The 26,045-nt window shown below is 35.2% G+C and overlaps 1 protein-coding gene across 2 annotated transcripts in view; it reads left to right on the top strand.

The window, feature by feature from the left end:
- Positions 1-26,045, top strand: part of LOC122346370 (cadherin-22-like) — a 177,237-nt gene that overhangs the window by 101,290 nt on the left and 49,902 nt on the right. For both annotated transcript variants that reach the window (XM_043240956.1, XM_043240955.1), the window contains 4 exons: positions 10,129-10,248; positions 16,297-16,464; positions 20,981-21,168; positions 22,199-22,455. In XM_043240956.1, the coding sequence (XP_043096891.1) occupies positions 10,129-10,248; positions 16,297-16,464; positions 20,981-21,168; positions 22,199-22,455 (733 nt within the window). The remainder of the gene's footprint in view (positions 1-10,128; positions 10,249-16,296; positions 16,465-20,980; positions 21,169-22,198; positions 22,456-26,045) is intronic.

The raw sequence follows: 26,045 nt of genomic DNA, 5'->3' as shown, positions 1-26,045 counted from the left end.
CGTGACCATCTTTTGTCTGTTTTTGTTTGTTTTTCACAAAATTCGACATCGGTTTATCAAGTACTGCATTTTATGCATAAAAGGATCATATTGCGCATAAGACTCATTGATGGTGTCTAATAAAACGGAGCTATTGATTCTATGCATACTTTGTGAGCGGTATCGAAGTAAAAAAAGACGACTGACATAAATATAAAAAGTAAGGTTTAAATTAAAGTAGTTGTTTAAATATGCATGCCTGCTGTTTATTTATTATGCATTTTTTTAATACACACACGTATATGCATGTAAACTTTTTAACAACATTTTATTCAAAACTTTTATGTTGGATGCGATTAACAGCACTGAAAGATAGACTGGAGTAATGATGTGGAAAATTCAGCTTTGATCACAGGAATTAATTAAATTTTAATATACTTTCACATTAAAACTTTTATTTTAACTTGTAAGAACATTTTACAATATTAGTGCTTCACTGTATTTGTCTTAAATGCAACCTTGGATATTTCTTCATATGAAATATAATTTATAAATGAGATATATATATATATATATATATATATATATATATATATATATATATATATATATATATATATAAAAAATCTCAAATGTCTTTTCAAGTGTCTTTTTTTATTATTTATTGTTTTATTGTCTATTTTTACAAATTGCTTGCTATTATAAACGACTAAAAATCACATTCGAAATCACAATTTCTTTAAGTGGACCATGTTGTGGATAAAACAATAATAATCAAATTTGCATTTAGTCGAATTTTATAATATATCGATTTATCTTTCCGTAAAAGAGTAATTTTATAAGTTGATTCGCATAAAATACTATCCTCTGCGCAGTTCAGTTCAGTGCAGTAGAAATCTCCAGAAGACAGATATTTTTTCTCAATATTTAGTCACATTTAAGCATCCGATGTCTGTCTTTTTTGAAGTCTGACTCTTGTTTGTTTGGAGTAAAGCTATCTGTGAATAATTAAACCAAATGCATCTCTTCCCTTCCTCCAGTTGTGAGAGCCAAAGTAGCGCTTTAAATATTTACGCTTCGGCAAAGCTTTGCCCACAGTTTCAGAACTCTTCAGATGCATGCAAAAATAATATGATGCTTGTTCGTGTTGTGCAACAGATGTCTAACCGTAGTTTTAGAGGGAATGTTCAAAACCCCTTTGAATGATTCACCAGTACGCTTTCTGCCGGTGTCAGATAATAGACACACAAAGCTGGCGGCACCATCATATTCACAAGAGATTTGCATTTTCAGAAGGAAATCACGGAACAGGCGGCAGAAGAACAATGTTGAACTTTTTGGGTGACTTGAGGATCCAGGCTTTAGTTCTGCATCGGCGCTGCTTTGTAATTATCCTGAATGACACGAAGGTGCATGTGTTTGTGAGGCACGGTCTTGTTGTACCGTGACGGGCCGTGAAATGCCTGCATGTGACAAAAGTGCTGCTTGATGGATGGCTGTGCGGGGAGAGCTTTGATTGATGGCCCATGGAAAGGTTATGTCACCGGGTTTGAACTCGGGCTTTCTGACGTCGGACCCGATTTGATCTGCGCTGACTGACGCCGCTCATCAGCTCTAGAAGAGCCACGGCGCGCACATGCACGAAAACGCATCCAGTGCATCACGAAGCAGATAGGTGTAGTCCGTCGGTGTGTATTGCACAGCGGTTCTTGACTTGATTGCATCATTTTTCAGTGCGCTTGATTTTGCGATCGAGCCGTTTTGACCACAGGTTCGATTTGGGAGCGTTTTGCACGAGTTCGGTTGAATTTGGTCAAATGCTCGATAAATTTAGGGTCGCGGTTTTGAGGTTTAGTTCAGTTTGAGGTTTGACAGAGCGGGAAAGAACGTTATTTTGTGTGTTTGGCGTAATGCAGGGTTCAAAAAACACATTATTTTCCGCACACTGTACATTATCGTTATTATATTATTGATTTGCGCAGAGCTTATTGTTCTAAAAAAGTGAGGTGTGCTCTGATTGGCCAGCTATCTAGTGGACTTTGATTGGCCGAAGACCTCAAGTGTGCGATGAAAGTTACGCCACTTACTTTAAGGTGATGCTTTGGCACCAGAACAATAAAAACCGTTACACACAAGCCATTTTATGCATCCGGTGGAGACATAATTACTGATTGTAACGACTTTTTATGCTGCATCGACCCTTGTAAACATAACACTTTGTCTGCATTCGTGATCAGATAAGCAAAAAAAGAACAAGGACTACCCTTCACTGCTCGAAACTCGCATTCGAATAGTAAGCAGCGGCTTCCTTTAATAAGAAAACATAACTAACTTAAAGGTTGTGAGTCAGAAGCACCAGACTGTTCTTGCAGAGTTTTCCGTAAATGCGCTGAACACACTCTAATATTGGCTTTCAACTGTTCTGGAACAGTGTTATAAACACAACTTAACGCTGATTTCTAGTCGTGTCCTCTTTTGGAAGCACGAACAAAGTAGTTTTACTTTCACAGCGTCTCCAGAACATGGCGCCCGCAGCAACACTACAGATAAAATAACAGCCCCGCCATCTTTCTTTGCGGAAACATTTGCGTGGAGATATAAAAGAATATCCTTGGTCTTGAGGCTTTAGGAGTCATCTTGTAACACGAAAACTTAAAATTCACACCATCGATGTCATTGAATTTATTCGATTACATTTTCCAATGCATTGCGAGAAGACTAGTTGATGTTTATAGTAATATGCCGTTTTTTATGAATTTGGTGCCTCTGAGCTGGTTCGGTTCGGGTTCAAGGTTTAAAACTCTTTCGTGTTTGAAACGGAGGAAACACGGGACGGATTTTTTTAATACCACGCAACCTTTTAATAAAAACGACGTCTGAAACGCAATGCATTGCGAAGAGGCAGCAGGTTTATGCAGCACAGGAGTCTTTAGTTCAGTTCAAGGTTTAGAATTCTTGTTGGACTTCTTTTAAATCCCTACGGAAAAAAAAAAAATGAATGGGAAGATTACCTCTGGAACCCACTGCAAGGTACAACTTTTTAATAAAGTACCAGAGACTGCGTAAAGAAGGACATGAGAAGAAGATATGCCAGATATGAGGTATTTCATGGCTGCAAGCGCTTTATTCAAATGGCCACATTCTGAGAAGGGAGGAGAGGAGAAATGGGGCGTTCTGGTCTATTTTAAACAGATTGCCTTTAAATATTCAAAATGAAAATGATTCTGCTTTTGCTCGGTGTTAAATTGAATAAAATGGGATTAATATCTAATCCTCCTCTGTGCTTAGATTTTGAGATTTGCTTCGGCTGCTGCAGCGGCGCCTCGATCCATCTGCAGTCTTCTGGCTTTTGATGTCATAAACTTCTGCTTTTTGATGTCTGCTTAAAGGAATAATTCACCCCAACATTAAAATTCTGTCATTTGTTCGTTAACAGAATATTGAGCAGAATGTCCAGGGGCCAGTACCTTAAACATGCTTTTAATCCCATCAGATCATTCTTTTACACTTAGCATCTTTTTTTAATCTCTAGTACTTTCCCTTCATTTAAAAAGTTGTCCTGCGCTCCGAACGAAGAAATTATTAAACTGTGCTTTTAAATACGAGACAAAAATAAGAACAATTTTTTATTTGTATTATAATTTTTATATTATGTGAATTATCTCATTATTCATCGTGACTCAAAAATGATATTATATTTTATCTTCAACCATTTTAGATATATTTTATAAATAAGTAAATATATATATATATATATTTATGGTTGTTGAAAATAAATCAAAGTTTTTAGTCAGGAACTGCATGAAATGAAATGGAAATAGAAAAGCTGAAATAATATTTGTTTTTATTTTGAAAAAGTCTATTGCATCACATTAGGTTTATGTTCGTTTTGTTTATTTTCATCTAAATGCATTTTCTATGCGACTCAGATCTAGTTTAACGATATTTTCATTTGGAAAACCGTTGTGATGCAAAGGTGTTGTCGGGGCAACGTTATGCAGTCGCTAAGGTTTTAATACTGTTGCTATGTGGTTGCTAGGGTGTTCAAAAGTGTTCCTAATTTCAGTGCACAATCAAAATAGTGATGGTCGCGAGAGTAAAGCATCCCAGTTGGGGACTGTTTAAGTACATCTTTGTAAAAACGGATGAAAAATATCCCATGTAAATCCTTGTGGGACTTCCTCGAAGATCCCGGCAGCGGCCCATTGACTTTTATGACACAACATTACCCAGCTTTTTTCTCTTCAGTCTTTGCTCACATGTAAGCGCGTGTTCTTTATTTTTAAGTGGGCGAATGAAAAGTGAGTGAAGTGTTGAGATGGTGAGAGGAATAACTTTTCATGTGAGAACACTTTGGCTTTTATGGGAGCACTAAACGATTGATAATGCGGAGTGATTCGGCGCGGGGTTAAATAGAGGAGAAAGCGAGCGGCGTGCACAAATCTCCTTTACGACAGCCGCTCTTAAAGAGTCCTGCATGAGCTCACCTCTCCTGACCATCTGCTCCGGAGCCTCGGCTGCCGGCCTCAAACACACTTTGTTGACACCATTAAGTGGGTCATTCCTGTTACACAGAGCCTTATGAACTCTTCAGCTCTCATGGATGTGTGTGGGATGTAATTTAACTATTTCTATATGAAAACTCTCCCGTCAAGCTCTAACTTTATAATTATGACTTGAGTAATGACTCACACAATGGCGAGAGTCACTGCTCAGGATTTTTATATATATATATGTTCTAGTAAGAAATATAAAAAATTTTTTTATGAGTACATTTTTTTAGAATAATAAAATTACACTAGAAATTTATATATATATATATATATATATATATATATATATATATATATATTTATTTTTTTTTTTTTTTTTTTATATTATTCTGTAATTATTATTCTAATTTTTTGCCCTAGTCTTCTATCAAATGTGCTCTAAATTTTTTTTTTTTTTAAGCAACCTAATGGCCCTAATCAGCTGTTGACAGTCCAACGATTAATGTACTTAATGCACTCAATAAATAAAATCATTATTATGATTTTTTGCATTATGCCAGATGTTTTTGGGAGTTTTGGAGCGCAATATTCCTTTTTCCGTTCCAAAATAGAATAACATTGTCAGTTTTTATTATCAAAAGCCGGACTGCTAAATAATCAGAATTTAAAATTGCATCAGTGTATTAAGATACCTATGATGCGGGCCATGGAAATGCGTTCGAGTGCATTTATGCATAAATCTCTCCGGCAGCGAGGGACTTTTTTTCGAATGCAGTCTTCCATAAGGCCGGGCACATTAAAATGCATTTTGCTTTAGAGCTTCACGTCCTCTCATATCTTAGCGTATGCATTTTTCATTGGCTATTTGGCTTTTCCCGCTTCTAAACTGCTTCCTTCGGCTCTTCCGTGAACAGCCCCTCGTCTCAGGCCTGCCGGGTTGTATATTTTCCCGAGCAGAAGACCTCCTATCAAAGATCGCCCGGCGGGTTAATCTCACGCCAGCCCCGGGATAAGTCTCAGGACCGGAGCGTCTCCTGGAGAGCTTATTAATTGATCTATATTTGATGACGGTGCCGATCTAGACGAGGAAAACAAACCGGCGCTACACGAGCCCTGTTTAATCCACATCCACCGCCCCGCGTCGCTCTGCAAATATTAGCGGGAGGTCGGGTGAAGAAGCTCTTCCCTCAGAAACACGGCCTAGCAGCAGCTCATCGAACGCACTCGCCAAACGTAGTTTTGTTTTTAATTAAAACCTGCGCGCTAATTAAATCAGCCGGCTGATTAACGTGCTCAACTGTCGTGAAAAGAACGTCGCGAAGCAAACGAGGCTTGCTTTCGAGACCATTTTTTTTTTTGCATCATGCAAAACATTATTACTGATATTTGGCGAAATACGTTTCATATTTCATTTCATACACGAGCTGTAAATATTCACGACCGCGTAAGTGTTACAGTTTATCATCCGATAAAGGTCTTATTTTAGACACGGGCGTTTTACAGGAAATTATTTCAATACTCGTTAATAAAACGTAACGGCGTTTCTTCACGAATGCAGCCGCATCAGATATAGATTTAGCTGTTTTCATAAAGAGACGCTTTAATCTAATCTCTATCTTTAGAAGAAATGAAACTGAAATGAAACTCTAAGTATCTTGTGCTCAGGGTTGCATGCATTCGATAAAAAAAACAGTATTAATGTGAAATTAAAAATAAGCAGATCATCGTTAATGGATCATTCCCATTGGATAAAACGTTAAGTAGCGTCTCCGTTTCCTGTAGATGGACAGATGAATCACGCGTGACGGAGAACTCGGGTAAACTTTTTCTTTTCTTTTTTCTCTATTTTAGAAGAACAGTAAAAAAAAGAAATAAATAAACCAACCAAAATAAATAATAAATAAAGGTTGCACATATTGAATTCCCAGCCCACTCTTTCAGGATGCTAAAGCTATATAAGGGGTGCGTGTGTGTGTGTGTGTGTGTGTGTGTGTGTGTGTGTGTGTGTGTGTGTGTGTGTGTGTGTGTGTGTGTGTGTGTGTGTGTGTGTGTGTGTGTGTGTGTGTGTGTGTGTGTGTGTGTCAGATACGGGTTATAACTGTGAAGAGCTGGATCAAGGCCTGCAAACATGCACTTTTTTTCTTCTTCCATCTACTTCTGGAGCAATATTTGCACTTGCTAGAATACACAGAGAGCTCAAACACACTACTATTACACTCAGACTGCAGCTTTTCCTTATCTCACCCGTAACCCTTTTATGTTTAGGAAATGAAGCCGGTCAGCCTTACAAAACTGTGCAGAAGCATGGCATCAGATGGCGGTGCTAGACTTTGATGTGAATCGCATGCATGTTCTTTACCAAACTAACAGGGAACGTTCTCTGAACTTCACTGACTTTTCCCGGGAACGTTCTTATGATGCTATTTCGATTATGCTTGCACTCGATAACCTTTCCCATAATGCTGAGAGAAATAACATAAAAAAATTGCATCAGATTTCAGGCGAAAATAAATTAAATTTAACATTTCTTAACCTTCAAATAATGTTATTATCAGGAAATTTGAACACCAATATACATTTTTTACAACTAAATGTTTAGAGAAATTGTGTGAATATCAGTATACTGTTTTTTGCTGAAGATAACAGATTGTTAATCTGTATATAAAACAGTATTTCACTTTAAAATAAAATATATATATTTTTTTTTTTGCTAAAGCATTTTACAGTCTTTTATTATTATTATTATTATTATTATTATAAAATTATGAACATCATTATATCACTTCAGTGCGTTACTTGCAGTTTCTTTGTGATTATTTATTGTCAATTTTGGAGCGAATATTGTGTTGTTAACATCGTTAAAAATGTCATTTATTGTGCTGTCTTAGACTTTTAATTCATACTTTAGTAGTAGAAAATTAGTTAGGCATCTCTTGCAATGGCTATTAAATTAGCAACAATAAATGAAATAATATTCTGAAATAACTGTACACACAAAAAAAATATATATATCTATATATATATATATATATATATATATATATATATATATATATATATATATATATATATATATATATATATATATATATATATAATCTTAACAATTAATTTTAAGTGCATTAAATAAAAAAGTAGCTAAAATAGTTATAGGTAGTTACCTTTAAAAAAAATTACAATAAATTCAATCAATATTTTTTTTCGGTGTATTAAAATAACAGTCCAGCAAAATAAAAGGCCTTCTACCTTGTTAACGCATCAAGCCCGACTAGCCTATTTTTTTTTCTGATAAACACTTTCCAATTTATGTGTGCGTCTCCAACGCCTCGAGTGTGTTTTTCTTTTATGCGTTCCCAGGAGCCACCGCAGGACACATAAACCAGGATCTAATGACCTCTTAGTGAATCCGAGGCTGTGCATTAATGTGCTTCCTCTTCCTGTTTGAGTGTAAACACAATAAAACAGCATTTGCATTTATATAGTTTTTCAGCAGTGGCATTACTCGACTCGGGGCGGGCCGTCGGACAGCTTCATGCTGATTATTACCTGTGGAAAATTAAGATAAGTAAGTAATCCCATGAAAGGAAATGACTTCTGCATCTCCACTCCCAGTTTAACGAGAGAAATGCAATCTTACAGTTAGATTTCTAACGGTTCAGAGTTATCCTGGAGCGGCGTAGGCATCCGTGATCTTTTGAAGATTGTGCGCGTTTTTTTTTTTCTTCCTGAAAATGGTCCGCAGTTATTTGTTGCATTGAATGCTGATACACAGAGTCTGTTTCTTTAATACACCAGCAAATCTTCCCGGCCGTAAGCAGCCCCATTAGGCAAAATAAAGAGCTATAAACAAAACTCAACTTGAAAGAGCGGCCGCGTCGGAATATCCTCCGAGTTTCATCCCAGCGTTTGATGTCTGTTTCTGTTCAGGCCACCGGACGCATGCGAGGTTATGGAAAGCGGAGAGCTATCGGCCCGGGCAGAGAGCGGGGCGTTTGGCTTGGCTTTAATGATAAAACACCGTCCTTTTCTGTAAGCCCTCGTGGGAGGAGACGGGAGGCGAGCGAGATTCTGACACTTCCCGTTAATTAGCCTAATTAGCATAGGCCTATTATGTGGCCGGACAGTATCGTGACAGGCCTCGGTGAGACACTGCAACCGTGACCTTTCACGGACACCAGCGGCTGTCAGCAATTACCTGAGAGCGATCGGCCCAACACGTACAGTCACCGAGAGGCCTCTCTTAAACGCTTTTATTTAGCGGCGATGCGTTAAGCTGATCAAAAGGGACTTTTTGTTTTTTTTTCTTTTCATTTTTCCCAGTTCGGCTCACGTTTGTACAGCGCTTTTACCGATGTGCAGTGTTGAAGGGCGGCTTTATAGAAAAACGGGCTTCTATACGATGGAGCAGTTCGTTAATGGCGACCGTCAACGTCATCTGTAATGTTTTAAAAGATTTCTTTTTAAATAAATGCTATTTTGACGAGTCATTAATTGATTCATGGTTTAAAAAAAATATATATATATATATATATATATATATATATGTGTGTGTATATATATATATATATATATATATATATATATATATATATATATATATATATATATATATATATATATATATATATATATATATATAATGTAATGTATATATATATATATAATGTAATGTATATATATATATACATTTAATTTATTTATGTTATGTTTATATATTATTTCTTGTATAACTATATATAGTTTTCTCATCTTTATATATATATATTTTTTTCATTAATTTTAATTTAATTTAATTTAATTTAATTTAATTTTTTTTTTTTTATTTTTTTATTTGTTTCCTAATTTCGGTTTTAGTATTTATTGTAGTTCATCTCATTAAATACAATGCAAATAAGAACTAGCTGGAGTAAAATAACCGAAAGCTGTATTTTACTGTACATTACAATTTTTATTTTATTTTAAACCAAGGCAAGTCTGTTTCTGTTTTAACGGTTTCATAACAAACCCTGTTTTCAACATATGATAACGTGATAAGAAGAAGAAGCAATGAGAAAAATGAATATGTAATGAATTATACCTCTTTCTCCAGCTAACACCATGAAGATCGACTGGTTTGAACTCCATCTTATCTGCGTCGGATTTTGCTCCGTTTCTCTCACACACAGTTATCTCGGTCTTTCATGCCGCCTTTCAGTCGTTTCTGGAGCTTGACAGACGTGGTCACAGTTAGCCGTCGTTGTACAGAAAAGGGCTTTGTAGAGATTCCTCCGAAACTTGTTTTTGTGAGAGAAAGCAGTACAGGTTTGGAGCGACATGAGTGTGAAAACTCCTCCTTTAAACTCCGCGTGTCTTATCTTCTCCAGGCTTTTCTTGCGAGAAGCTTGCATTTCCCCCTCAGGAATAAGGTCCATTAAACTTTATAGGCTGCGGGCTTTGCTTTAGTTAAAACGTGTGACTAAATGTAAATATGTGCTTTGTATCGGGAGCCAGGAGGCTGTTGAGGCGCGCACAATTGGCTCAGAAAATGCACTGAATAAATTGACTTAAGTACGACTAAATGCTGCGGAAACACTTCTAACTTGATGCTAATGAGATCCTTCGGAGCGTTGTTTTTTCGTGAGGCTGGGTCTGATGTGATTGATGTGTTCATCTGCAGGTACGTCGGTGATGAAGGTTATGGCTTCGGACGCTGACGATCCCACCTACGGAAGCAGCGCTCGGATAGTTTACAGCGTCCTGGAGGGAGAGCGCTTCTTTACTGTTGACCGGCAAACCGGTAAGCCATTATTATTACCTGTTATTTCCTATCTGATGGGAAATATTCATCCATGCTTCTTTTTTTGATGCTTCGTTTGCACGAAATCGGAAAATGCACAAACCGGCTTTAAATTTTCCGAGTCTTTCTAGTTGACTTTTTCTGCTGGTTTCGATAGACTGCGCTATGATTTAGTCGGGGTTATTTTTGAAAGTTCAAAAGCTCTTAGTACTGGGTTCATCACACAAAAAAAAAGCCCTGTGAGCAATTTAGAGAAATTGCTCTTGAATGGTATTTATATTTAGTAAAGTATGAAGTGAATGCTTATTTATTTTCTCAGTAGATCAGCTGATTTAGGTTATATTTCAGTGCTTTCAAAAACTGTTTAATATAATAAAAGCTGGCGAAGAGCTCGTTTAAGACAGCGTTTATTTAATCAAATCTTTCTGCTCATCAAGGCTGTATTTATTTTATCAAAAATAAAATAAGGGCACTGCTATTATGAAATATCATTACAACTTAAAATGACATGTTTACATTTCTAATATGCTCAATTGCTGCTCAAGAAATGTTTCTTATTATTATCAATATTGACAACAGGGTTATTAATATAATAATATAATATAAAAACATAATATAATATAATATAATATAATATAATATAATATAATATACTATAATATAAAATAATATAAAAACATAATATAATATAATATAATAAAATAAAATATACTATAATATAAAATAATATAAAAACATAATATAATATAATATAATATAATATAATATAATATAATATAAAATAATATAAAAACATAATATAATATAACATAATATAATATAATATAATAAAATATACTGTAATATAAAATAATATAAAAGCATAATATAATATAATATAATAAAATATAATATAACATAATAAAATAAAATAAAATATACTATAATATAAAATAAAATAATATAAAAACATAATATAATATAATATAATATAATATAATATAATATAATATAATATGTCATTTTCAGCAACATTTCTCATTTTTCTTGTACTGCAACTGCAACTAAAACCAAAATAAAATGAACTATAGACATAAAATAAAATAAATGACAAAGCTACACAACAATTTACTAAATTAAAATGAACTTATATTATGGCTTTTTAAACATACTAGCTTTGTGTTTATTAGCAAAACATTCTTCTGTTTATTATTTTTATCAAAACCTAAAGAACAAGGCCCCCTTGAAAATGTTAATATTTTATAAAAATAATATCATATCATATCGTATAATATGATATAACTGGATGAAACTGTGGAAATCAATAAACTAAGCTAACCTTTATTGTCACGTTTGATCATTTGAATGCGTCCTCACTAAACTTTTGAACGGTGGTGTATAAAATGCACATTTTTATTCATAAACGAGAGCGCTTTGAAACACGCACAGTTCCCTTCCTTCCTTAAATCATTCTGAGTTTTAGTAAACAGGGTCCGGTCCGTCATCTCAGCTTTTGTCGCCTGCGTTCATCCCCCGGGGAACCAGCTCTAAACTTTTAATGATTTCTTTTTTGGGGGCCTGAGAGCAGAGGATGATAAATGGATGTTTGTCCGCTCGTTCCTTCTGATCTGAGAACAGTTAGATGAGCTGGAAGCAGATGAGCTGCACGTTTCGCTCCTGACCTCCTTTATTTACAAAAAAAACAGCATTAATCCCCGGAAGGGGCTTTTAGTCTTTGACACGGGATAAATAAAAGGGCCAGTTGAGGAGTTTGATATTAATATCAGTTTATTAGATCCGGTGTTAGGGGCTCGCGTTTGAACTCGGGCTTCTCATCTCAGCCTCTCCAAATCTACAAACCGTTTGATGATCTTCTCATTTGCTTCTGCAATTTTCTCGAATGAGAGGCTTTTCGGCCTCTTGTCGCGATGAAATTACTAGCAGAGTATGGAAGAAATGATGTACCGGATTGATCGGAGCGCGCTCTTTCGTGACGCTGAAGATGAAGAAATTGACGTCTTTTTTCGCTCACTGAGGCTGCAATCGTTTAGATTAAAAAATACATTAAAAACTAGTTTAAATAACTTTTTTTCATGTGAATATATATTGTAAAATGCCGCAGTCTTCAGGTTCACACGATCCTTCAGATATCACAGAAACATTTTGCATATGGAAAATACTATTTAATTTAAGCCTTTTTTTACATTTACAGTAATGACAATGAAATGTAATTTTTACATTACTTGATTATGATGTAAATATTGCCATAATGAAAATAAAAAATTAAAAAATAAAAATAACAGCCCTAAAAATCGCAATTTAATTTAATTTAATTTAATTTAATTTTATTTTATTTTATTTTATTTTATTTTATTTTATTTTATTTTTACCAAAATTCAGCAAAAATACACACAATTGTAATTTATTGTTGACACATAATAGAGATTAACAGCTCATTAGATCACGGAGCAAATTCCCAAATTAAGAAAATTACGATTACTATTTAAGCCTTTTTTTAATTTACAGTAATGACAATGAAATGTAATTTTTACATTACTTAATTATGATGTAAATATTGCCATAATGAAAAAAATAATAAATAAAAAATAGCCCTAAAAATCTCAATTTAATTTAATTTAATTTAATTTTATTTTATTTAATTTTATTTTATTTTATTTTATTTTATTTTATTTAATTTTATTTTATTTTTACAAAAATTCTGCAAAAATACACACAATTGTGATTTGTTGTTGACACATAATAGAGATTAACAGCTCATTAGATCACGGAGAAAATTCCCAAATTAAGAAAATTACGATTACTATTTAAGTCTTTTTTTTATTTACAGTAATGACAATGAAATGCAATTTTTACATTACTTAATTATGATGTAAATATTGCCATAATGAAAAAAAAAATAAAATACAAAAAATAATAATAATAACAGCCCTAAAAATTTCTATTTTATTTTATTTTATTTTATTTTATTTTTTATATTTAAACCAAAATTCAGCAGAAATACACACAATTGTGATTTGTTGCTGACACATAATAGAGGTTAACAGCTCATTAGATCACGGAGAAAATTCCCAAATTAATAAAATTATGATCAAATTAAGAGTTTTTCAGAGACAGTCTTGGTTTCTAGAGACTCACGAGATTACCGTGTCGCTGTTCTCAGGAGAAACATCTGAGCAAAGCTCTGCCGGATCTCTTGGAGAAACGGTCGAGAAATGAAAACAACGTCTGGCCATAATCTTAACGAAACTCCATGTTTCCTTCAGACGTCTTTCAGGTGGAGTGCTTTGAATCAACAGGACTTCAGACTGTACTTGGCTCTGACCTCGGGTCAGCGGCTCTCTGTGCTGAAGAGAGTGAATATGATTTCAGCAGCACAGATACATCCGGCGCACAAACACCGCCGATGGCTAGCACTTCCTCGCCGCAGCGCAGAGCCACAGAGACGAAGAAAGAGACGGACACAGACAGACAGACAGACGAGAGACTGTTTGTTACACGAGCCCACGAGGATTGGATTTGATTTGTTTTAAAGTTGTTTGACTACAGGAACAGCGCACTTTATTGTCTCGTGTTCAGAAGATTTCAGGACAGTGCTGTTTGTTAACCCATTTAGACCATCTCCGCGTCTGCATTTAACACTTTTAGCTGTAGCTTAGCATAGATCCTTGAATCTGATTAGACCGTTAGCATCTCAAAAATGAGTTTTTTTAAAAGAGTCCTTTGATTATTACGCCTAGTTATATAGCAAAATAGCAACTTTTCATTTTCTGTCTTAGTTGCCCGATGTAGCTACAGAAGTGTAAAATTTTTAAACAGGGAAAATATTGAAACTCTTCGGTTATTTTTGAGCGAGATGCTAACGGTCCAATTGGATTCAATGATCTATGCTAAGCTACATCTAAAAATGCTACATTGATTCAAAAATGGTAAAACTCAACTTAATATTCTGGGGGAGAGTGAGTCTATTTCCCAAAAAAATGTTGTGCTCCTTTAATGTAGAATTTGAGAGAAGCATTTTTTTCTATAATTTCATATATATTTTTGGCAATTGAAAAATATGGTGCCTAATGGTGCCTTTATACGGTTTTGTAGTTATTATTATTATGAAATAATAATTGAATTAAATTGAATTGAATTAAATTAAATTAAATTAAATTAAATTAAATTAAATTAAAAATAAAATAAAATTAAATTAAAAATAAAATAAAATAAAATAAAATAAAATTAAATTAAATTAAATTAAAATTAAATTAAATTAAATTTTAATTAAATTTTATTAAATTTTATTTAATTTAATTTTATTTTATTTTATTTAATTTAAAATTAATGTTAACCAATATTTTAGAATAAAGAACATGACACAGTGCTTATCGGGCAGCATTTTTATCTGGCAGCTCTGTGCAGAAATTCTTGTAGATTAGTGCAGAGATAAGAAAGGACTCTTATCAACAGTTGCGTTGATTTTGTCAGCTTTTACACAAGCGCTTCTGACTGACACAATGAAAAAGCACAAGGCTTTGATAGTGATTTCATGGGCTCTTTAATGTAGATGTAAGATAGCGGCTGATGAAATCTTTCGCTCATCACTACTGTAACGTCTGCAGTCGTCTCCTGCCGTTTGACTGACACTGATTTTTAGTGGCTTGTCACATTTCGTGTCAAACTCGCTGCATCCAGTCGTGCTCGTGTGTGTGAGAGAGAGAGAGAGAGAGAGCAAGGAAAGGTTATACGCAACAGGTTCTGGTGTTTCAGCTTATCTTTTGCATGCATTCTGGAAAAAGGACGATTTTCGATTTGCCTGCGATGCGAACAGAAGAAAGCAGCGGCGCAGCAGGAGTGTCAGGCTGGCGTGTGTCCTTTACCATTCTCATCATTTCCATGCCTGTGTCTAACCAATGCCATGGCAACGAAGGATAATTGCAGTCCTTCAGGGTAACACAGTGCCATTGTCTTTATTTCACTCCCAAAATATCTTGGTTCCAGGACCTGTGTTCCCGAAGCAGCTCGGCTTTTGAGGAGTAACTCAAGTCATCTACAGACTTTCATGGCTTTTTCTTCTGTTTAATACCTCTGAGGTTAAGCCTCACGAATCCTGTAATTCAAATAATATTTTGTTGTTGGTTTATGCTTTTCACGTTTCATTGTAATTTTGGTTTTTGAAAAATCTGTTTATTTATTTATTTGTTTTTATATATTTGATTAATCTCACATGCAGGTTCAGTATACTCCAATTTAAGCTGATTTTATTAGAAATTTACATTTTTAATTTGCGTGTTGTTTTTATATATATACACAACATTATAGCATTTATACATTTTTTGAATTAGCCTTTTAATTATCATTTTCTTTTTGCATTTTTTTATTTAATTATTTAATTTTTTGGCATGCCTTTGTTATTATTGGTATTTGTTTTCTATTTATACTATTATAAAAATACATACCTTTATATAATTTAAATAATGCATATATATATATATATATATATATATATATATATATATATATATATATATATATATATATATATATATGTATATATATATATATATATATATATATATATATATATATATATATATATATATATAATGTAGTCATTTTGCAGTTAGCTTTTAATTTGCACTTTTGCATTTTTGTTGGATGCTTTTTTAAAATATATATTTATTCTGTTTGGTTTATTTTTATGCAATACTTAAATTAAGAGTAATTTCAGTTCATTGCCGAGGTGATTTTCTTGAAGTTGTGTTTTTATCTTTTATTTAATTTAATTTGATTTAATTTTATTTCACATCTTTAACTGTTTAAACACAGCTCATGTGGATCTGGTGAACTGCCCGCCTACAAAGTCTTTTATCATTTCAAACAAGTCTAATGAGTTCTCCTTTATATATATATATATATATATATATATATATATATATATATATATATATATATATAAGTTAATTCTACGAGAAGAAGTATTAGTGGTTTCAGACATGTAACGCCGCTGGTTTGACCTTTAAACACCCATCATTCCCCTTCTCCCTCTTCTTCTTCGGTCTTTAGGAGTGATCCGGACGGCTGTGGCGGATCTGGATCGTGAGACTCAGGACCGCTATGAGCTGGTTGTCAAGGCAACAGATATGGCAGGCCAAATGGGCGGCCTCTCCGGTTCCACTACAGTGACCATAGTGATCACGGACGTTAACGACAACCCTCCACGCTTCCCTCAGAGTGAGTGTGCTTCGGCCGAACGCCGTCATCAGAACACGCTCTCCGAGATGCCCTTGCAGAATTACAAAAAGTGACGTCTGAGTCATAAAAGTTGTTAAATGGGTTGCGCTTCAGAATAAGGTCTCAACGTTATAATGCAGTAGATCAGACTTATTCAGTTTATTCATAGTATGATTTAAGTCTTGTTTATATTCCTATTATTAATATTTCTTCTATTTTTACGTTTTAATTTAGGTAATTTTGTTACCTGCCTTTGTCATATGCCACATTTCTATTTAGTTTTATTTTACTCATTTAGTTTTAATTAATTTACATATGTTTTTTTTTTTGTTTTTTTTAAGCTTGCCAATACAATATTTCTCATTTTATTTAGGTGATATTTGCATTTTATTGTAGCATTTATATAAAAAAAATAATCATTGTATATCCTTTTATACATATATATATATAAGTCTCTCTTTCTCTTGTGAAAGCGCTGTGCAGCTGTGTACTCTGAAGTAGCTGCTCGATTAAACGATCTTGTTCGGCTCAATCTGCTCAATCTTGCCGATGTCGGTGCCCTAAAACGATGTTATAATGGACTGTTTCTCATCCGGAGATGAAGAAGCGGATGATAAAGTTCCTGAAGAGGAGGAGTCTGATGACAGTGTGTTACTTGCACAGGTGCTCTCTAAACAAACAAGGGATGATCATAAAACATCAAAAAACAACATAAAACTGTGCTTTTCAGAGCAGCGTTAGTCTCTTTGTGTAATGATGCGGTAAAGCCAACTTCAGATCACAATCACTGGTGTTACGGTCAAGCTATGGACAAAATAAAAAAAAGCCCATTTTGGAAAAAGTGTTGGACTTTCCTAGATCGTATCACACACTGTATGTGTGTATGTGTGTGTGTATATATATATATATATATATATATATATATATATATATATATATATATATATATATATATATATATTATTATTATTATTATTATTATTATTATTTATTTATTTTTATTTTTTTGGTGGGGGTGTGCTTTTCTCCTTTTTCATATTTTCATTCATCTTTATTTCTCTTTTTATTATTTTATTATTTGTTTTAATAATTGCAATACTTATTTTTTTTTCTGTTAATGACCGAGGCAACATTTAAAAAACGTTTCCGACTCATCATTTTGTCCATACAGTTTGTCGCGTACGCTATGTAAAAGAGAAGAGCTCTCTCTCTTTGTGCGCCTGAAGTGGCACCCTTGATCAAATTCTTGTAATTAATAATGTTTTAACTGATTTGTTTAAGTGCTCAAAAGATGGCAAAGTATGTGAGTTTTGCATCGAGACGCTGTAATGCCGCAGCAGCACAGTTCTGTTGGCTTTGGCTCACTTTGAGATGACTAATGCTCTGGAATCACTGAGCAGCTCCAGCTATAAACTAATCAAGCACACAATTTGTCCCCGCTAAGAATGAGGCACAAGCCAGACACTACTTGAAAATCTGAACAATTGGAACAAACTAATAGAGTTTTGTGTTGCTGTGTTGGATGAATGTTGCTCTTGAACTTTCATCTTCTTGCAGAGAAAACAAGAGTGGTTAGTTTTAGTTAGTATTTGTGTTTTTCTGATTTCAACTGGTTTGATGCAATATAAAGTGAATGGGTGCCGTCAGAATGAGAGTCCAAGCAGCTGATTAAAAGCGTCACAACGTCACTAGTGATATGCACCGCTATTAATGATGTTTTTTATCAGCTGTTTAGAATCTCATTCTGACGGCACCCATTCACTGCATTAAGCAAATTTTTTTGGGTCAGCTATAACTTTAGTTACATTGAAAACACTTGTCAAAATCTTCTTTGTGAAGCAACTGATGACAGAGGTACTATTCGAGGGTACTATTTCTTTAAATCACTGACTGTCATTGAAAAACGAATGGCTTTTTTTGTCGTTGTTGCAACAAGTGTGAAGCCACTAAACCAGCTGTCAGTTCTGAAGGTCTATCAAAAATCCCGTCAGTCAGAGCCTATCAGTCGTATGTGTTTGGTCAGAAACGTTCGAGTCCGGTCCAAATCCTTCCAGCCTTCAAACTTGAAATTATTCATTGGTCTGAAAGAACCTTTTGGAGGGGATTTCTATTGATTAGAAATGTTACGCTATAGTAAAGGTTGATCTTATCGACTTGAATCTACCATTTTTTAAAATATTTTATTACTGATTTATTTTAAGACGCCGTTTATTTGATGAAAAATATGTAAAAACTGTGAAATATTATTACTATTTAAATATTTGTTTTCTATGTGATTACGTAGTAAAACGCAATTTATTTTCGCGATCAACTCATGCATTTTCAGCACCATCGCTCCAGTTCTCAGCGTCTCGTGATCCTCATGCATCCTTTTCTTGATCTGCTGTATATTTCGGTGGAAACTGTGATAAATGTATTATTTTTCGAGATCATTTGAAGAACAGAAAGCTCACTTATGCCAAAATAGAAACCTTTTGTGTGCACGCTTTCTAAAAAAAAAACCTGTATGTTTTGAAACTCGAATGAATCAGTTCACGTTTGGTGTTTGCTCGAGAATCACGCGTCATCTCTTAATCTTTCTAGAAAGATTTATCCATAATCATTACGAATTGATTTCTCTACGGAGAAAATGAACGGTCTGTTTACATCCAGAAGTCGACCGTTGCGCTATTTAATTCGAAGCGGTTTCAACAGCGACGCAGCACAATGTCAAACCTCGCTTTAATAAGCACCCCGGCCTTGCATTATGTACGCCGCGTAATACGTAGGCAATATGCCTGAGTGCAGCATGTGTCATAACGGAGAATAAAGATTTCAGTTGGGCCCGCGATACAAAAAGCGGCTTAATGAATTAGATGCTAGAGCAAAACTGGCATAAATGAGGCTTTTGTGGAGAATGAGAGGGGGAGAGAAAAAAAAAAAAAAGGAGGGAGCCGTCGAAATATGGAGAAAAAAAGACATCGGGGCATCTGAGACGGTATTACAGTGAGTCTCTTTGCTGTAATAAAGCTAATGCTGCTTTTCCTCGGGAGAAAATGGAAAGGGAGGATGGAAGAACAGCAGAAAAGAGAACATAATACCCTACGTGTTTTGATGCTCCATATACAGTGTGGTTGCACACACACACACACGCGCACACACACACAAACACACACACACACACACACACACACACACACACACACACACACACACACACACACACACACACACACACACACACACACACACACACACACACACACACACACACACACACACACACACACACACACACACACACACACACACACACACACACACACACACACACACACACACACACACACACACACACACACACACACACACACACACACACACACACACACACACACACACACACACACACACACGCACACACACACACACACACACACACACACACACACACACACACACACACACACACACACACACACACACACACACACACACACACACACACACACACACACACACACACACACACACACACACACACACACACACACACACACACACACACACACACACACACACACACACACACACACACACACACACACACACACACACACACACACACACACACACACACACACACACACACACACACACACACACACACACACACACACACACACACACACACACACACACACACACACACACACACACACACACACACACGCACACACACACACACACACCCTGCTTCCAGACATGAAATGTATTAAAGCATTGGCCACGCTCTCCGCTCTGATGCGAACAATGAGACAAAGTGCTTTTTATTTGTCTGAGCCTGTGATGTTTTACAGAGCCTCTATTCAGAGTCAGAGCGCAGAGCTGGCGTGATTCATAATATTTTATAACTCGCCGCAATCAGGCATTGGGACGCGCGCCGGGTTCTGGTGATCAAAGGGGTCGGCGAAGGCATGGATAGTGTTAAAAGAAGGCCTTTTCAACTTCCTGTTTGTTATCCTGAAAAAAAAGAAGAAACGGCGCGACTTTTCTCTACTAGTGCGATTAAATGATTATGTTTACCAAATATACGTGCGTGTAATGTGTACATATATTACAGTACATCATTGTTTGAAGGCACTATGTTCTACATTAATAATTATCAGAAATGTGACTCTGAAGACTGGAGTAGTGATGCTGGTAATTCAGCTTTGCATCACAGGAATTAATTACATTTTACAATAAATTTACATAGAAAATTGTTACGTTAGATCGTAATAATATTTCATATTTTTAGCATTTTTACTGCAATATATGCAGGCTTGATGAGCATACGAATTACGTTTGTGCATATAGGATATTTAGTGAACGATATTTAAACTTATTTGAATTGAAAAGCACCCATTTCAAGCCATTCAGAGCGACTAAATATTCATTTTAAATAGTCATTTTTTTTTCTTCCTTCGCCAGCCCTAATACGCACGCGTTCTCAGGCCAGACATGAATGTAAATCTCTGCTCTCTTTGGCTCACAGAGATGTATCAGTTCTCGGTCTCGGAGGGGGCGGGCGTCGGGACGTCGATCGGCCGGGTGATCGCGACGGATGCAGACATGGGCGAGAATACGGACATGAGTTACCTGATCAAAGACGAGGAGGGCGGAGAGCTGTTCAGAGTCTCCACCGATGGAGACACACAAGAGGCCGTCATCGCCATCAAAAAGGTAGATGGAAGACATTTCAGGCCCTGAAGGTCATCCTGCCCTTCACATGTGGCCGTGGGGTGCAGTTTGGTGATTCAACACGGCTTCCAAATCGTTTAATGTACTAAAGGGTATTCTAACAAAGAACATGGGTCAAATAAAATGATCAAAAATACTTTAATAGTTTTTGTTAATCCAAAATACAAGTTTTAGTTTGCATAATATGTGTGTTCTCTGTATATTTAATATACATTTATTCACACACATACAGTACACATTTTTGTTTAAATTAAGTATGAAGAAATATAATCTTGTATTTTTTTATTTTATATTATTCTAAATATTATTTTCAATTTATTAATATATTTTTTCCTGAAATGCATGTGTGTGTATTTATATCTAAATAATATATATATATATATATATATATATATATATATATATATATATATATATATATATATAGTTTAGCAAAATAAATTATATGTATATAATATATGAGTTAATAAATGTTTAAAGTCTATATTTTATGGAAGTGTTCATTGAACATTTTCACAATTAGAATGTGAAAAACAGCTGAACATTTTATTCAGACTCAAACTAATTTTGATGCAGATGCTGATATTTATATGGACAAAAAGTAAGAAGAAATTGTAATGTGAATAAAGTAAGATTTTTGTAAAAGTAAAAATGCATAGAAATATCAGTGGTCATCTCCAATAATATGTCTTGGTAAGATTAGATTGAAATGACCTTAACATATAATTCGATACAGTGCTGATTGAGAGGTGAAGATAAAGGTTCCTCAGAAGATGTGAGATGTTTCGGAGGCTTTTGTGAAGATCATTGCTCCGCTGAGGAACAGTAAAAGTAAAGCTCCTGACGATCGGATTTTAGACGCAACGATTTTTTTAAAAGACGATTGATGGAGAATTGAGTAAAGCCGAGCTGCTTCATCCGGCAATATGACTCCAGTTGCCCTGATGTATACTTAATAGAAATCAGTACAGCCTTTCTTACTTCTAGTTTGTAAACGTCTGCTTGCCTTCAGCCTCTAGACTTTGAGAGCAAGCGCACTCATAACGTGGTGGTGGAGGCGGTGAACAAACACGTGGACCCTCGCTTCGTGGATCTGGGCTCTTTCCGGGATCAAACTATCGTGCGGGTCAGCGTGTCGGATGTGGACGAGCCTCCCATCTTCATCCCCGCCACCGGCACCATCATGGAGGTTCAGGAGGACGCTCGCTTGGGCGCGCTGGTCGGGATCGTGACGGCCAAAGACCCGGACATGGATAACGTCCCCGTCAGGTACATCTGAGCTCACGTTTGCATGCGCGGTCATTTAGGGTACGTTTTCATTTGGAAATACGTCATAAAACAGAAGATGCATGCATGTATAAAATGCATGGCTAATATTAATGCAGTAAATAATTGTTTTCATTTAAATTAAGATTTAATTTGGCAATATATATGTGTAGGTCAGTGCTGTGATGGGATATTGTTGTATGTTCAATGGCATTTTGCATTTTTTTTAATAATACGCTTTACTGTTGGGGTCAAAGTTTTATTATTTAATATTTTTATGATTTTTAAGTACAGTTTACAGTACAAAATATTCTCATATTTTCTGTCCAACATGTACACGTTGTACGGGATTATGATATAATTTATTTTTTGTTATTTTATTCATTTATATTTTCATGTAACGTATAGCTTAGTGCTCTCAAAATGCGATTATTAACAACAAATCATCAAAAAAAAAAGGTTTTGTTTACATGATATATATGTTTATATTTATTATTTATATATCAATACAAACATGTGCATGCAATAAAAAAATTATATATTAAATGTACGTATATATAAATATAAATATATAAAATTTACGAATATATATATAATATATATTTAAATTAAGAAAGAAAGAAAGAAAGAGGTCCTTTTATTCAGCAAGGATCATTGATCAAAAATGTGAGTAAAGGCATTTATATGGTTATGACATTAAACAACACAACCGTTCTCATCATCATAATAATAAGAAATGTTTCTCGAGCAGAAAATCAACACATTTAAATGATAAATGGCGTTAAAGAAAGACCGCAGAACTTCAGGCCTGAAATATTTAGCAGTAATATGCCCAGACGTTTCCAGAAAAATTGTTGCATGGGCAAAACTTTGTTGCACAACTCCGCAGCTATAGATCTTACAGGGGTTTTGAATTTAAATACATCATTACGCTTGGCAGCGACGGTGCTTTATCAGCTATTTTATCACAATGCACAACTTCAGTGACTGCGAGCCTCAATGAGATAAAGGGAAAAGGCAAAAGAGTTTGTTTATGTGTGTATTTGCGCGTTTGTGTGTGTGTTTTCACACCCTGGCCACAGTCCACTTCTTCTTAGTTTAGACAAGGATCAATTTCCTCCATTGAGGAGCCTATTACTGGAGATATATGGATGCACGGGAGCGGAACAAAGTGTGGCTCTTGGAATGTGCTGGCCGGAGGCTTTTCCCATTACGCTATGGGCATCTTGGCACGCACAGTTATCAACCTGCCATCCTTCTTTACACACACACACACACACGCACACGCACGCGTGCCATCCTGAAAAGCCTCTTCACCTCCAGGCCTTGGGAAGCATGTCAAATGTCTGCTGGATCGCAGAAACTTTCTGTCTGCCGTTGTGTAGTCTTGCGTGTCCAGACCTGTGACTTCAGGCATAAAGTCTGGTTCACACCGAGGCTCATTCTGGCCGGGATCGGCGCGCCTGCGTGGGTAGAGACGGCGTGACCGACATGTTAAGCGATCGAACACAGTTTGTTTTTATATGCCTTTAAGGGGCAGGTTTATCAGAAATAGATTATACTGCAATAACCTGGCACGGAGAGGCACTTGAAGTGCAGAAATTGAATACAGAAGTACAGAAAACTCCGGAAAGATGTGAAAGATAGAGATGCAGAGTGCAGCGTTTTCACATATCAGACAGTTGTGAGGTTTTATTTTTTTAAAATGGCATTTTGCATTTCAATAATTTTAATCATTTGATGTATTGCATGTTTTTTTCACATTTTTGTGGCACCTACATGTGCTTATATCATTGATTTAGAGACTCATTTACATGTATATTTGTTCATTTCCCCATTATTCATAGTAAAGGATATAATTGCAGTGCAAAACAGATTTTCAGATTTGAGGAGATAGGATAAACAACAACATCAAAACAGCATGTATTAATATTGCCAAATTATAATTGCTGCAACTACATAAGTACTGCGTTAATAAACTACAACTGTAACTATACTATAAAATTATAATCTAAATATTTTTATATATGGCTGTATATTTTTTGTTGTTGCTGTTGTTTCAGTGTTGTTTTAGTATTATTTTTATAATAAAAAAATTCAATAATTTATTAATGCTAATTACTAATAGCATCTACTAATATTTTAAGTTTGCATTTATATTTATATTTTCAGTATATATATATATATATATATATATATATATATATATATATATATATATATATATATATACTAAAAAATATAAATATAAATGCAAACATTATATATATATATATATATATATATATATATATATATATATATATATATATATATATATATATATATATATATGTGTGTGTGTGTGTGTGTGTGTGTGTGTGTGTAAAGCAAAAAATGACTAGAAATAAATTTCAATATAAAAGCAATTTATTTTTTTATTTTAATAATTATTTTCAAAATTTCTAGAAATTGCATAACATTTTTCACTGAGTATTTCCATTTATTTATTTATTTATCTTTTTTTTCTTTTTTTTTTTTTATCCGCCCACAGGTTATAGAATAACTTTCTTTCAGAGGCTATAGACTTCATATACCTACAGATATCATATCCGTCTTACTCCGGCACAAATCAAGACCTCCTTTTCAATATTTGATGGCGCCAGCATCTTAATCTTTAGCAACGGTCATTTGTTTCCAGTCAAACTAATAAAGACCCATTTGCGAATCAATCGAATTAGAGTTTGTTAGAGCGATTTCAATTTCCTTATATAACACACAGCGGGACTGCAGGTGGTCTGAATTGCGTGGCGAACCCTGGCCCTGCATTTTCGGTCACGCCATTCCCCATCCTGATAGAGCTTTTTATTCTCCGGAGCCATCAGCGAACAGAAATATGATTTACTCATTGCCGCAGCTCAAAGGTGACGCACAAGAGAAGTAAAAGGCTTTGGCTGGCCGTATAGTCTCTCTCTCACACATACACGTAGCCTTTGCAAATTACCTCCATTAAAAATGCATGAGGCTGCGCTCAAAGTGCTCCAGGTGTTATAAAGCACAGCGCAGTGGCTGGAAACTCTGCTGGTCGGCTGGCACGCGTCTGCGTATGGCGCGGGGCCCGTGCCCATCGGTACCACTTTAATCATCTCCATTGGACTCAGCGAGCAAACATGGGCTTTGCCCAGAGCCCCATCACTCTCCACCACCCAATACCAGCGGGACGCAGGCGGATGGAGCCCTCGGAGAGCACTATACCTGCTGGAAAAACACACTCCTGCTATTTGGACAGGAAATATTTGTTTGCTTTCCTTCGGCGGTGGCTTTTTATGAGCTCCGGGAGAGACATTGATACCTGCGCTACATTTAAATCTCTACGAGACAGCAAGGAATGACTTTACATAAAAAAAAAAAAAAAAAAAGTGGTTTTGTCTTGTTTTTCAGTAAAGCATTCTCGAACCGGGATGCATTTGCTTGAGAAGCCCAATTTGTCTTCGCTCCATTAAGGGGCTTTATGCTTAAAACATTAATGAAAATCTGCCGATGGAGTGAGAAAGCTCATTTTCCCTTTGAATTGACTTGATTTTTCTTGTCCCATTGGCAGATTTGTTTTAAGC

The sequence above is a fragment of the Puntigrus tetrazona genome, chromosome 6 (assembly GCF_018831695.1).
Source record: "Puntigrus tetrazona isolate hp1 chromosome 6, ASM1883169v1, whole genome shotgun sequence".
Taxonomy (NCBI): domain Eukaryota; kingdom Metazoa; phylum Chordata; class Actinopteri; order Cypriniformes; family Cyprinidae; genus Puntigrus; species Puntigrus tetrazona.
Note: the sequence above shows the minus strand (reverse complement) of the source record. Positions and strands in the feature narration are given on the sequence as shown.